Source organism: Hypanus sabinus, chromosome 12 (genome assembly GCF_030144855.1).
Source record: "Hypanus sabinus isolate sHypSab1 chromosome 12, sHypSab1.hap1, whole genome shotgun sequence".
Taxonomy (NCBI): Eukaryota; Metazoa; Chordata; class Chondrichthyes; order Myliobatiformes; family Dasyatidae; genus Hypanus; species Hypanus sabinus.
In genome coordinates, this window is record NC_082717.1 from 108,134,191 (window position 1) to 108,150,143 (window position 15,953).

General features: G+C 48.2%; 1 protein-coding gene across 5 annotated transcripts in view; it reads right to left on the reverse strand.

Annotated features, from left to right (window-relative positions):
• The window catches only part of arfgef3 (ARFGEF family member 3), a 650,801-nt gene that overhangs the window by 51,913 nt on the left and 582,935 nt on the right, over window positions 1-15,953 (reverse strand). For all 5 annotated transcript variants that reach the window (XM_059986710.1, XM_059986711.1, XM_059986709.1 and 2 more), the window contains 2 exons: window positions 13,634-13,775; window positions 4,924-5,046 (listed from right to left, as the gene is read on the reverse strand). In XM_059986710.1, coding sequence (XP_059842693.1) covers window positions 4,924-5,046; window positions 13,634-13,775 — 265 coding nt within the window. The remainder of the gene's footprint in view (window positions 1-4,923; window positions 5,047-13,633; window positions 13,776-15,953) is intronic.

Sequence of the window (15,953 nt, forward strand, 5' to 3'; positions counted from 1 at the left end):
CCGCCAGCCACCGATGTCCTGTGGCATCCAGCTTCGCCGAAGTCAAAATATAAGTGAGAGGATTGTTATCCGTTCTCACCTCAAACTTGGCTCCGTACAGGTAATCGCCCAGCTTGTCCACCACCACCCACTTCAGCGCCAGGAACTCCAACTTGTGAGTGGGATAGTTTCTCTCCGATGGCGACAAGCTTCGGCTGACAAAGGCTACCGGCCTCAATGCTTTGCCATGCTCCTGGTACAGAACAGCCCCGAGACCCTCTCGGCTGGCATCCGTGTGCAGCACATATGGCTTCTGGGGATCGGCAAAAGCCAACACCGGGGCCTGGGTCAGCGCCCTCTTCAGAGATTGGAACGCCTCTTCACATTGATCATCCCATCTCGAGCCAAAAGGTTCCGCCGGGTTCCAGTATCCTCCAGCATCCTGCCTCTGGTTCCCCGTCCTCTTCTTCCCCACCGGGGGATAGCCACACAACAGCTGAGTCAACGGGTGACACACTTTGGCGTATCCTTTCACAAATCGCCGGTAATACCCAAAGAACCCCAAAAATGAGCGCAGAGCACCCACTTTCTGGGGTCTTGGCCAGGTGGTCACTGCCTCTATCTTGGTTGGATCAGTAGCCACTCCCTCTCGCGAAATGATATGGCCAATGTAGTTAACCGACGACTTGCAGAACTGGCATTTGTCCAGGGAAAGCTTCAACCCTTCTTCATTAAGCCGGCCCAACACCTTCAACAGCCTCTCCTCATGTTCCTCCAAAGTCGATCCAAACACTATCAAATCGTCCAGGTACACCAGCACCTCTAACAGATTCATATCCCCCACAGTTCTCTCCATGAGCCTCTGGAAGGTGGCTGGGGCTCCCGATACGCCTTGGGGCATTCGTTTGAACTGAAAGAACCCCAGCGGGCAGATAAAAGCGGTCTTCTCTTTATCAGCCGCACTCATCGGGATCTGGTAATACCCACTTCTTAAATCCAGCACACTGAACCACTTCGCACCGCTCGGGCAGACCAGCGCATCCTCGACTCTTGGGACAGTATATTGATCAGGGACAGTTCGCCGATTCAACGTCCTGTAGTCAACACACATGCGCACTCGCCCATTCTTCTTCCGTGCCACCACTATTGGGGACGCATAAGGACTTCGGGACTCAGCTATGATTCCGGCCTCCTTCAACTTGCACAAGTGCTGTCGCACGTCCTCAACATCTGCCGGAGCCAGATCTCTCTCGGAACGGGGTGTCCTCCGTCACCCGGATGGTGTGGCGAGTGCTTTTGGCGCAGCCAACATCTAACTCGCCCCGAGAAAAAACAGCTTCCATCTTCAGCATCTTCTCCACTAGCCGGTGTTTCCACTCCGGCGACATAGAGGAATCCCCGAAGTTAAAGGCTTCAGCGGTCAGCTCCCTTTGATGCTCCGATCCCTCCCCGTTAGGGGTCCTCACTGGTGCGCTGGACATTACCGTCACTGGGAACAGATGTGCCAGCGGCATTCCCCTCTTAAAGGTGATTTCTCTTGCCGTGGTGTTCCTGACACTTATAGCTATACGCCTTGCATGTACCACCCCTGGTCTCTGCACTTCGGGCCTCACCAGCGCCCCCGCCGGAAATCGGGTCTCCCCTTCAAGATCGTCTGGGGCGTCTACTAACAGGGCTTCTCCCGTCGGCACTCCTGGGAATTTGGGGATCCCCATCACTAGTGCTACCTCCCCTGGTCGGATCACCTTGGACCTCGCCTGCGTACACCACACCGTCCCTCGTTTACACTCCGGGTCCAGCCCTTGGGAGGCAACCCCTTCTGCGAACACTGCTCGAAACACTGGATGCACAGAGAGGGTCTCCAGAAAGTCTTCCCCCCCTTTCTCCTTACAAGCTCCCAGGAGCCGTTGCACAACTGGGGAGTTAGTCCCCACCAGGAGGGCAGCACCACCGGGTCAGGACACACCAACACCAACGTCTCAATAGCTTCCGACACTCCCACATTGCCCTCTGAGAACTCCAATCTCACCGATAGGTACCCATCGTACGGGTAGTCACCCTCGCTCACACCCCAAATCTGCAGGGCGTCAAATGGTGTTACGGGCAAATGCTTTAGATATTGATTGTAGAAAGACCGGTACAATAAGGTCACCTGCGATCCCGTATCAAGAATGGCTTTTGCGTAAATTCCCTCTATCCGTAGACCCACACTGGCACGGGGTCCTACCAGCCCATCCGGAACAGAGGCGTGGGCACCCGGTGGTCTTCCGGCTGATCTCTGGGAACATGTTCCTTTAGTCATAGGGGGGCTTGTCCTCCGCGGGACTCCTTGTCTCTCACAATCCCACCTAAAGTGTCCCTCCTCTCCACAGCTATAGCACACCCTCGGCCTTCTACAGTCCCGCCTGAAATGCCCCTCTTTCCCACAGTTAAAGCACACGCCGCCTGCCACCCCTCCTTTCCCAGGACGGCTCCCGCTCCCAACCCACTGCACTGATCGCCCCCGGGAGTGGGTACCTCCCCTGTCCCTCCCCTCCAAAGGGGGTTCCCTACTCCCCGGGGGGTTGTCATTCCTCCACCCAGCCAGCACTTCCTGTATCGCTGAAGATCGCTCCCGTAGGCCCGCGCCCCTTTTCCGCCCCAACGCTCTCTCTTCCTTTCGCACCTCTCTAATCAGTTGCCCGAACGATGGAGGGGGACCTTTCCTATAAGCCTGCTGGATAGTCCACGCCACCTTGTCCTCCTCCAGAGAGCCACTGAATATCTGACTCATCCTCACGCTAGCCACGTCAGTCGCCTTCACTACCCCCCGGCGCCGCAGCCCCGAGAGCATCCCCTCCATCCTAAATATGTACTCGGAGAGCTTTTCCCCTCTCCGTTGTTCCAGGCGTTGGAACTCTGCTAAAAGCAGCCAGGGTTCCCCTGACAACCCAAACGCTCCCTCCAAAACTTCTATACAGTCCTCCACTGAGGCCCCAGGCTTCTCAGCTTTCAACTCCCGGACGGTTTTGGCTGCTAAACCCCTCAAACTTCCCACCAATCGCTGCCTCTTCTCCTCCTCCGAGCCTGGCCGCTCCTCTAACATCAAAGACGCATTCTCGATCCAGGTCTCATAGTCCACCTCCCCATCCGGAGTAGGCTTGGCTCCGGAGAACACCCCCAGCTTCAGCTGTGGCCTCTCGGCCACCCCCACCAGGGAGTAAAGCGCGGCTGCCAGCTCCGAGGCTTCCACCCTACCTGGGGAGCGGGGCTTAGTCACGACTGATTTGTGTACAAGGAGGTCACTGGCCCTCACGACTCCCGCTCGCATGGAACTGCAATCCCGGAACATGCTAGCAACTCACTGACCTGCTCGAGGGTGTAACCCTTACCCAACAGGCAATATGTCGAGGGGAAAAAGGAGATCCAGCCACTCACCAACCCACCTCCCGTACACGCAGGTGCTGTGAGAATCGAGTTAATGCCTCGCGCCCGCCAACAGTATCAAACCCACAACAAATACCGTTATGACATACACTTTGAAGAGTTTACTAAAATTAAAAGAGTAGTAGGCAATACTATATATATATATATATATATATATATATATATATATATACACAAGGAAAAAAACAAGAGGCGCCAACTTATCAAAGTTCAGTCTGTTTAGTGCACTCGTTGGAGCTTAATCAACGAACCAATCGACCCATCGTCGCTTGCCTCCGACCTCCACGTCTTCGCCCCTAGGACCACGCCCGGGGGTCTTCCGAGCAGTGCCACGCACGTCCACCTTCCTCGACCTCTTCCTCCCGCCAACAAAAAAACCCGCGAAAACCCCTCCACCAAGTTCCCAGCATGACATTCCCCATTGATTAACAAGTGAATACAATTACCATATCAGCCATTCTAAAGTGAAACAACGGCGAGAGAAACACTTATCTGACAAAGAAACATTCCTACTTGTAACAAACCAAAGAGGCCATTTTGAGTAACATACCCAGGACATTGTACAAGGGTTTAGCGTGAGGGGCTGAATGGCCTCCTCCCACTCCTATGGTCTCCTGAATGAGCAGGGTTAGCAGTGTTCCTTCTCTCCTCTTCTGTGATCACTGCTCCCCTCTCTGGGAGGTACTCAATGCAGTGACCGCTACAGTGCGCTGAACTCTCTGCCACTGCCCAGCTCTCGTCACGTATGAAGCGCCAGTAGCGTTACAGTGTTTACTTTTTAACCTGTGTCGTAAATGCACCTTACGGTAGATGACAATTTTCTGGAATATATTTTATTGTTTGTTAATTTATTTGTGGCCATATTGCTTTATGCCAGCTGGCGGTGTAGTGGCATCAGTGCCGGACTTCGGAGCGGGAGGTCCCGAGTTCGAATCCAGCCGGCTCCCTTGCACGCTTTCCGTCCAAGCTAGCAACTCGGCCTCGTAGAAACCAGAAAGCCTGCTAAGAAAATGCCGTCACGACGGTGTCCTGATGACTCCACTCGGAGTTAAGGGCTTTCTTCTTCTTCGACATTGCTTTATGTGTTGTGTGAGAGTTACGTGGACTGTGTTGTGCACCTCGGTCTGGAGGAATGTTGTTCCGCTTGGCCAGAGGTTCCCAACCTATTTTATGCCATGGACCAATTGCATTAAGCACGGGGTCCGTGTACCCGTGTTTGGCGGAATACCTGTGTGCGGCTGAAGGACAATAAACCTGAATTTGATCAAGTCCATCGAACATTGTGTGCCGTTGATGGTCACCAGGTGGAGATGCACAGAACACCCCCAGTCACCAGGATAAAGCAACCCACCACCCCCCACCATGGCCATTCTTCACTCAACGGTCCTGAGGCCAAGCCTCTGACACCTCAATATGGCGGGAGTTACTGCAGCGAAGACCGAACCCCGTCACCTAACTGCCCCTCACCCAACCGAGAGCATTCTCCAAGGGTCTTAACTGTATCAAATGCAAACTTACCCAAACCTTTGACAAACTTCATAAGGCACATTATATAGTCAGTGGCTGCATTAACAAAGACTTGGATGTTATCCGTGTTGAGGAACGCTTCAAAGACGTCAAAGACTGGAGCCTGGGACTTCCCTGCCAGGAGACAAGGTGACAATCAATATTAGTTGACAGTGGATAATGTTGGTGGTGGGAGCAGATACATCAGGGATATTTAAGAAACTCTTAAATATGCACATGTATGATAGAAAAATGGAGGGCTTTGTGGGAGAGAAAGGTTAGATTGATCAGAGAATAGGTTAAAAGGTTAGCACAGCATTATGGGCCAAAGGGCCTGCACTATACTGTAAAGTTCCATGCCTGATCAAACAACTCCAAAAGCACAGGACTATACAAGATGCAACAATGGACAATGATGCAAATGTCAGCTTGGATTTACCAACGGGAAAATGTGTCTGACAAATCCCTCAGACTTGGATTTACTGAAGGGGGAAACGAGTCTGACAAATCCCTCAGAGTTTTTTTGACAATCCTGAATGATTGCTGAAGAGCAGAGATTCCCAGGTGAGGTCCATTGACACTTTGGGGATTGGTATTGTTCCCTGACAGAAAAAGGATGGAATCCATGCTGTGGAGTCATAGTGATGTGCCAGGGAAACAGGCCCCTCTGGCACCCTGGAACCACACTGACCATCAGGTTCCTGAGCTGTCCATCCACACCGCATCGTTATTTTTAACTACAATTATTTTGTAATTTACAGGAATTTTATGTCCTGCATCAGCAAAACAAATTTCACAACAGAGAGTCAGTGATGATAAACCTGATTCTGATTAAGTACCTCACATCAGATGATATGACCAACACTGTGAGTAACCCAACAGTCCAGACCAATGGTTCCCAACCCGGGCTCCGTGGAACTCTAGCATAATGGCATAGGTCCATGGAACTCTAGCATAATGGTATAGGTTCGTGGAACTCTAGCATAATGGCATAGGTCCATGGAACTCTAGCATAATGGTACAGGTCCGTGGAACTCTAGCATAATGGTATAGGACCATGGAACTCTAGCATGATGGTATAGGTCCATGGAACGCTAGCATAATGGTATAGGTCCGTGGAACGCTAGCATAATGGTACAGGTCCGTGGAACTCTAGCATGATGGTATAGGTCCGTGGAACTCTAGCATGATGGTATAGGTCCGTGGAACGCTAGCATCATGGTATAGGTCCGTGGAACGCTAGCATAATGGTACAGGTCCGTGGAACGCTAGCATAATGGTACAGGTCCGTGGAACTCTAGCATAATGGTATAGGTCCGTGGAACTCTAGCATAATGGTACAGGTCCGTGGAACTCTAGCATGATGGTATAGGTCCGTGGAACTCTAGCATGATGGTATAGGTCCGTGGAACTCTAGCATGATGGTATAGGTCCATGGAACTCGAGCATAATGGTATAGGTCTGTGGAACTCGAGCATAATGGTATAGGTCAATGGAGCTCTAGCATAATGGTAAAGGTCCATGGAACTCTCGCATAATAGTATAGGTCTGTGGAACTCTAGTATAATGGTATAGGACCATGGAACTCTCGCATAATGGTATAGGTCCGTGGAACTCGAGCATAATGGTATAGGTCTGTGGAACTCGAGCATAATGGTATAGGTCAATGGAGCTCTAGCATAATGGTAAAGGTCCATGGAACTCTCGCATAATAGTATAGGTCAATGGAGCTCTAGCATAACGGTATAGGACCATGGAACTCTCGCATAAAGGTATAGGTCCGTGGAACTCTAGCATAAGGGTATAGGTCTGTGGAACTCTAGCATAATGGTATAGGACCTTGGAACTCTCACATAATGGTATAGGTCCATGGAACTCTAGCATAATGGTATAGGTCCGTGGAACTCTAGCATAAGGGTATAGGTCTGTGGAACTCTAGCATAATGGTATAGGTCAATGGAGCTCTAGCATAATGGTAAAGGTCCATGGAACTCTCGCATAATAGTATAGGTCTGTGGAACTCTAGTATAATGGTATAGGACCATGGAACTCTCGCATAATGGTATAGGTCCGTGGAACTCTAGCATAAGGGTATAGGTCTGTGGAACTCTAGCATAATGGTATAGGTCAATGGAGCTCTAGCATAACGGTATAGGACCATGGAACTCTCGCATAAAGGTATAGGTCCGTGGAACTCTAGCATAAGGGTATAGGTCTGTGGAACTCTAGCATAATGGTATGGGACCTTGGAACTCTCACATAATGGTATAGGTCCACGGAACTCCAGCATAATGGTATAGGTCCATGGAACTCTAGCATAATGGTATAGGTCCGTGGAACTCTAGCATAAGGGTATAGGTCTGTGGAACTCTAGCATAATGGTATAGGACCGTGGAACTCTAGTATAACGGTAAAGGACCATGGAACTCTAGCATAACGGTATAGGACCGTGGAACTCTAGCATAATGATATAGGTCTGTGGAACTCTAGCATAATGGTATAGGACCGTGGAACGCTAGCATGATGGTATAGGTCCGTGGAACTCTAGCATAATGGTATATGACCGTGGAACTCTAGCATAATGGTATAGGTCCATGGAACTCTAGTATAATGGTATAGGTCATGGAACTAGCATAATGGTATAGGTCCGTGGAACTCTAGCATAATGATATAGGACCATGGAACTCTAGGATAATGGTATAGGTCAATGGAGCTCTAGCATAACGGTATAGGACCATGGAACTCTCGCATAAAGGTATAGGTCCGTGGAACTCTAGCATAAGGGTATAGGTCTGTGGAACTCTAGCATAATGGTATAGGACCTTGGAACTCTCACATAATGGTATAGGTCCATGGAACTCTAGCATAATGGTATAGGTCCATGGAACTCTAGCATAATGGTACAGGTCCGTGGAACTCTAGCATGATGGTATAGGTCCATGGAACTCTAGCATAATGGTATAGGTCTGTGGAACTCGAGCATAATGGTATAGGTCCATGGAACTCGAGCATAATGGTATAGGTCTGTGGAACTCGAGCATAATGGTATAGGTCAATGGAGCTCTAGCATAATGGTAAAGGTCCATGGAACTCTCGCATAATAGTATAGGTCTGTGGAACTAGTATAATGGTATAGGACCATGGAACTCTCGCATAATGGTATAGGTCCGTGGAACTCGAGCATAATGGTATAGGTCAATGGAGCTCTGGCATAACGGTATAGGACCATGGAACTCTCGCATAAAGGTATAGGTCCGTGGAACTCTAGCATAAGGGTATAGGTCTGTGGAACTCTAGCATAATGGTATAGGACCTTGGAACTCTCACATAATGGTATAGGACCATGGAACTCTCTCATAATGGTATAGGTCCGTGGAACTCTAGCATAATGGTATAGGACTGTGGAACTCTAGTATAATGGTATAGGACCGTGGAACTCTAGCATAATGGTATAGGACCGTGGAACTCTAGCATAATGATATAGGTCTGTGGAACTCTAGCATAATGGTATAGGACCGTGGAACTCTAGCATAATGATATAGGTCTGTGGAACTCTAGCATAATGGTATAGGACCGTGGAACGCTGGCATGATGGTATAGGTCCGTGGAACTCTGGCATAATGGTATATGACCGTGGAACTCTAGCATAATGGTATAGGTCTGTGGAACTCTAGCATAATGGTATAGGACCATGGTACTCTAGCATAATGGTATAGGTCCGTGGAACTCTAGAAAATTGGTATAGGTCCGTGGAACTCTAGCATAATGATATAGGTCTGTGGAACTCTAGCATAATGGTATAGGTCCGTGGAACTCTAGCAAAATGGTATAGGACCATGGAACTCTCGCATAATGGTATAGGTCCGTGGAACTCTAGCAAAATGGTATAGGACCATGGAACTCTAGTATAATGGTATAGGTCCATGGAACTCTCGCATAATGGTATAGGTCCGTGGAACTCTAGCATGATGGTATAGGACCATGGAACTCTAGCATAATGGTATAGGTCCATGGAACTCTAGCATAATGGTATAGGTCTGTGGAACTCTAGCATAATGATATAGGTCTGTGGAACTCTAGCATAATGGTATAGGTCCGTGGAACTCTAGCATAATGGTACAGGACCATGGAACTCTAGCATAATGTTATAGGACCATGGAACTCTCGCATAATGGTATAGGTCCACGGAACTCTAGCATAATGGTATAGGACTATGGAACTCTAGCATAATGGAATAGGTCCATGGAACTCTAGCATGATGGTATAGGACCATGGAACTCTAGCATGATGGTATAGGACCATGGAACTCTAGCATCATGGTATTAGACCATGGAACTCTAGCATATTGGTATAGGTCCATGGAACTCTAGCATGATGGTATAGGACGGGGGTCGGCAACCCGCGGCTCCGGAGCCACATGTGGCTCTTTTAGGTCTGTGCTGCGGCTCCCTGTTGCTTTGGGAAATAATTGGTTGTGGCGACCCTTTTCCTGGCACATCCGAACCGACTCACAATAAGATAGCCTACGGGGGTTTGCGAGCACAGAGCTTTGGAGCCTCTGCGCCATGGGGGGGGGGGGGGGCAGGTTGAGGGAGGCTTAAAAGTGAGGCTGAAGATTTCGAATAAAGTTTTTTTCCTTCGACTGCAGTTACCGACTCCGTGTCGTAATTTTAGCGCTGCGTGTAGCACACCGCTACATGGTCAGTATTTAATTAATATGTTTTTTATGTTAGTTTGTTAGTTTTTGAAATGTAAATCTAAATTTGAAGATTATGGTGATCTTGTACAATCTAAATAAGACGTTGTGGCGGGCGACCCATTTCCTGACACATCCGAACCGGCTCACAATTAGCCAGCGTTCAGGCTAAGGGAGATAGCCTACGGGGGTTTGTGAGTACGTGTCTTTTGCAGCATCCGCGCCCATGGGGGGCGGGTTGAGGGAGGCTTAAAAGCAAGGCTGTTTAGTTCGAATAAAGCTATCTTTGACTGCAGTTTACTGACTGCGTGTAGCAACCGCTACAACGTGTTTTTATCGCTGGCTGTCCAGAGGGGAGGTGCTGAAACGCTTTGTCGCGCGTCTGGAAGAAGTGAAAACTTTCCTGGGCAGCAAAGGGCTCAACTTTCCTGAGCTGGAACAGCCAGAGTGGCTGGAAAAGCTACACTTCATGGTAGACATGACAGCGCACCTGAACACGCTGAACACAGCTCTTCAACGGGGTAAGGACGTACAGCCCTGCACATGTTGGGGGATGTTTTGCATTCGAGCGCAAGTTGACGTTGCTTGCCAGAGATTTACAGAAAGGCACATTGTCTCACTTCCCCAATTTGAGAGAGTTCAAACAATGTCACGACATGATAAATTCGGAGTATTTACATTCTGCAATCATCGCAATGCAAACATCGTTTGGGAAACGCTTCTGTGAGTTCAGAGAGGAAAAAAACACATTATCTTTCCCAGTCACTCCCCTAAGCATCGATCCATCCCTACTGAATACGACTGCATTGTCAGGTGTGAGTCAACCTGAAGAAGTATGATAAATATTTTAATTGCGTATTATTTTACGTATATTCATATGTTTTCATTGTTCAGTGAAATAGTCCTTTTATTTTTCAGGTTGACAGCTGGCTGACGTTATTTTTGGTTTGCTGCTGGCGGCAAATTTAAGTTTGGCGTTTTTCATAAATACAAGAAGGACTCAAATAGACGTTGAGTATTTTACTTAAAAGTAACCTTCAACCCAACGTCTTTTTTTCGGAGTTCAAAATGTTTTTGTTGCATGCAGAAATGTAATTTCGTTTTCTCTGCAGGAGTTCATCAATTTCATAAATGCAACACATTATAGTTTATTTATACATAGCATAAAGGCAAAACAAAACGTTGTATGCAGTGTTATTTCATTTTAAATGTCAAACGGGTTTTGCGGCTCCCAGTGTTTTCTTTTCTGTGAGAAACGGGTCCAAGTGGCTCTTTCAGTGGTAAAGGTTGCTGACCCCTGGTATAGGACCATGGAACTCTAGTATAATGGTATAGGTCCATGGAACTCTAGCATGATGGTATTGGACCATGGAACTCTAGTATAATGGTATAGGTCCATGGAACTCTAGCATGATGGTCTAGGACCATGGAACTCTAGTATAATGGTATAGCTCCATGGTACTCTAGTATAATGGTACAGGTCCATGGAACTCTAGTATAATTGTATAGGTCCATGGAACTCTAGCATGATGGTATAGGACCATGGAACTCTAGCATAATGGTATATAGCATAAGGGTATAGGTCCATGGAACTCTAGCATGATGGTATAGGACCATGGAACTCTAGTATAATGGTATAGGTCCATGGAACTCTAGCATGATGGTATAGGACCATGGAACTCTAGCATAATGGTATAGGTCCATGGAACACTAGCATAATGGTATAGGTCTGAGGAACTCTAGCATAATGGTATAGGTCCATGGAACTCTAGCATGATGGTATAGGACCATGGAACTCTAGCCTGACGGTATAGGACCATGTAACTCTAGCATAACGGTATAGGTCAATGAAGCTCTAGCATAACGGTATAGGACCATGGAACTCTCGCATAAAGGTATAGGTCCGTGGAACTCTAGCATAAGGGTATAGGTCTGTGGAACTCTAGCATAATGGTATAGGACCTTGGAACTCTCACATAATGGTATAGGTCCACGGAACTCCAGCATAATGGTATAGGTCCATGGAACTCTAGCATAATGGTATAGGTCTGTGGAACTCTAGCATAATGGTATAGGACCATGGAACTCGAGCATAATGGTATAGGTCCGTGGAACTCGAGCATAATGGTATAGGTCAATGGAGCTCTAGCATAACGGTATAGGACCGTGGAACTCTCGCATAAAGGTATAGGTCCGTGGAACTCTAGCATAATGGTATAGGTCCATGGAACCCTAGCATAATGGTATAGTCCCATGGATCTCTAGCATAATGGTATAGGTCCGTGGAACTCTAGCATAATGGTATAGGTCCATGGAACCCTAGCATAATGGTATAGATCTGTGGAACTCTTGCATAATGGTATAGGTCCATGGCATAAAGAAAGGTTGGGAACCCCTGGTCTAGACCTTAGCTCAACCTAACGTGGGTGGTTCTCCATATTGGCTCCTGCTCACTATTTAATCTATTATCCTGTCCGTTCCCAGTGACGTATCTTGGCCTCCTAGCTGTTCACAACCCGCATCAATAATCTGGATGGTGGGTAGGGGTATCAAGTGAGCATTTCCTAAGGATGTAGGAGTTTTGGGGGGGACGTTTGGTGTGGAGGAAGGCAACTGCAATGTTAGCATTCATTTCAGAAGGACTAGAATACAAAAGCAAGGACGTAACGCAGAGGCTCTATAAGACATTGGCCATATGGGAGATTGAGAGTAGTTTTGGACCCCTTATCCCAAGGGTGTGCTGAGATTGGAGAGGGTCCAGAGGAATCATCCCAGAAATGAGGAGGGTTTGATGGCTATGGGCCTGTACTCACAGGAGTTCAGAAGATTGGTGGGGGGAGATCTTAAATTGAAACCTATTAAATATTGAAAGGTCTGGATACAATGGATGTGGAGAGGATGTTGCCTATAGTGGGGGGAGTCTAGGACCAGTGGGCACAGATAGAGTGGATGTGGAGAGGATGTTTCCTGTAGTGGGGGAATCTAGGACCAGAGGACACAGATAGAGTGGATGTGGACAGGATGTTTCCTGTAGTGGGGGAGTCTAGGACCAGAGGACACAGATAGAGTGGATGTGGAGAGGATGTTTCCTATAGTGGGGGAGTCTAGGACCAGAGGACACAGATAAAGTGGATGTGGAGAGGATGTTTCCTATAGTGGGGGAGTCTAGGACCAGAGGACACAGATAGAGTGGATGTGGAGAGGATGTTTCCTGTAGTGGGGGAATCTAGGACCAGAGGACACAGATAGAGTGGATGTGGACAGGATGTTTCCTGTAGTGGGGGAGTCTAGGACCAGAGGACACAGATAGGGTGGATGTGGAGAGGATGTTTCCTATAGTGGGGGAGTTTAGGACCAGTGGGCAGAGCCCCAGAAAAAATGGACGTCCATGTAGGACAGTGATGAAGAGCAATTTCTTTAACTGGGAGCGGTGAATCTGTGGAATTCATTGCCACAAATGGCTGTGGTAGCCAAGTCATTGCGTACATTTACAGCAGAGGTTGATAGGTTCTTGATTAACCAGGGTGTGAAAGGTTATGAGAGAAGGGAAGAGAGTGGGTCTGAGAGGGATAATAAGCATGATAAAATGTCAAAGCAGACTCAACGGCCCAGTTCTGCTCCTCTGTCTTATGAACATGTCGAATGGAAGATAATATGGAAAATAATCAAAATCAGGTTTATCACAGTCCTGTGCAAAGATATAAAATTACTATAAAAGACAAAATAAACGTAATGTGCAAAGAAAAGGAATTACAAGGTTGTGTTTGTGGGTTCATGGACCAGTCAGGAACAATTTCAATTCCAATATGGACCCAATGAAGTGCCTTGATCTGAAACACTGACCGTTTGGATGAAGATTTTCCAGCCAGAGGTTTGACTGTCTGACCTGCTGGATTCATACGGCATTCTGTGTTGTTCTTAAGAAAGGTGACATGGGCACCACTTGGGTGAAGAGCACAGTCCCTCCAGTGGTGGAAGGGGCAGGTCTGCTGTTTGGTGAGTGCCCCTCCCGGTCTTCACACTCACCCGTGGAATAATCCCCGATCAGGTACTCCTTCACGTCTGATTTGTTACTGTGCACTGTCTTTAACGCGCTGAAGAGCGGACGCCAGCCAGACTGGATCTGCGGTGAACAGGCCTCCACCAACTCTCCGATCGACGTAATCACCTGGACAGCACAAGGCAGTAGCCCTCGTCACAGTGGCATCCCAGCAGACTCCCCCCCCCCCCCCCCCCCCACGAGCACCTCCACACGACCTCCATCCACCCACCGGGGTTTCATCACCCCCCTGACAAAAGAGAATCTTAAAACTGTAGTTTGCACGTGTACGTGGAAACAGACAGTAAACTGTGTCATTCTATGTCAACAACCGACACAGGCCAGGGATTGTGCTGGATGGGGGGTGGGAGCAGCCTGACTTCCCGCGACAACATCTCCTGCCCACACATTAATAACCCTAACTGCGTCGGGGGAAACCCGGGGAGTTCACACACACTCCTTACGGAGGGCCGCGGGAATCAAACTCCAATCACGGGACGCTGGCGCTGTGACAACTACGCTGCCCAACATATTGACAACAAATTGATTGCAGTGACATCATTTTTAAGGACAGAGGGGACTGCGGATGCTGGGGGAGCTCAGTAGGTCAGGCAGCATACGGGAGAGAAAAGGAGAGCTGACAGTTCAGATCAAGACCCTTTATGAGTCCAGACGCAACTCTGCAGCTGAAACGCTAACAGTCCCTTTCCCGCCAAAGATGCTGCCTGATCTGCTGAATTCCGCCAGCATCTTGCTTTCTTTATGCAGTCCTAGAGGTGACTGCCCCGGCTTCAGCCATTCTTTGGAGAGGAGGGAGTATTCCCAGTTTCCTTGCCCTTTATGTGTAAAGTCTCCTGCTTCCAAGTTTAAAGTCCCATCTCACCAGAGGGAACAATCTCAGTTGATTTATGAAAGTCAGAGAAAAAACTGCCGATGCTGGAAATCCGAAATTAAAAAAAAACAAAAAAGCTGGGAAAGGTCAGATGGTCAGGCAAGATCTGTGGAAAGAGAAACATTTAATGTTCAGATTGAAGACTAAAGGTTTTGCACTGAGGGTCTTCGAGCTGAAGTGTTACCTGTTTCCCTCTCCATGGATGCTAGCTGACCTGCTGAGTATCTCCAGCATTTTCTGTTTTCATTTCTCTTTATTTATACCTTTAATTCTTCCATGAATGCTTATTAATTATCCTTTAGTGACCACATTAATACCTGCCTTCAAGCAAGCATCCCTTGCAAGTTAATTACCTTAGCCTGGAAATTATTCTGGAGAATCACTGCAGCTGGAATTGTGTATACTATTTTAAGGGCTGGCTGCTGAGGGCACAGGTGCTAGGCCAAGAGCTGGCAGCTGCAAGAACTTGTAATAGATTGCAAGTCACAAGGGAGGAAGGGGCAGGAAGGGGCAAAGGCTAAGAAATAACCCCACAAAACAATGCAAAATAAAGAGTGTAAAATTGGAAACAGAGTTAACCCAATGGGGTATACTTTGCCCATTTCTAGATACCTTGACATGCCAGCAAATCTTCCTGACTTCATCTATTTGTCCACAGCCCATAGGAGCAGGAGGAAAGGACGAGGGATCTGGCTACATTGCAGGTTTCATACTCCTGTAGGAATTCATACTCTGTACTTGAGTTGTATTATTCCTTTCAGAGGGCTTCCTGGCAACCATCTTCCAAAGGGAGCAGCTGAAGTCCTGGAGGGTCACTGTGCCTTACCTCTCACCGATCATCAGACAGCTGGTGCAGGACTCTCTGCACTCCCCAGTGGCGGAAGAGTGCAGTGGGTGGCCGCTGAGATCGCAGCTGCAAGAAGCACCGGAGCTCGGATTCTACATTGAGGCCTGAAGGTTGATCTGAAGCCCAGACCTTGAGGCCTGGTGGCCAGAACCTAGGCCTGCCACTGGGGAAGTCAGGGCCCACCGTCTGTAAGCCCTTGCTTCACGGTTGTTGCTTCATCGCCTGGTATGGTCTTTCCTGTCGTGCTTTGTGCCGTTGTGCTGAGCATTGGAGTTGTGTTAGTTGTTAATACAAATGAAGGTAGGAAAAGTGGTTGTGTTGTTCTGCTAAACATTGTGGCCATGTTACACTGGAATGCATGGCCACACTTGCAAGCTGCCCCCAGTACTTGTAAGTGAAAATCTACTAAAGACAGGAACAGAATTAGGCCATTCAGCCCATCAGGTCTGCCCCACCATTCCGTCACGGCTGATTTATTATCCCTCTCGACCCCCTTCCCTAGGTTTGTAAACTGTATGTTTTGGTGTGCACGTGATAAGTAAATCTAAATCAGAAACCTTACGGACAG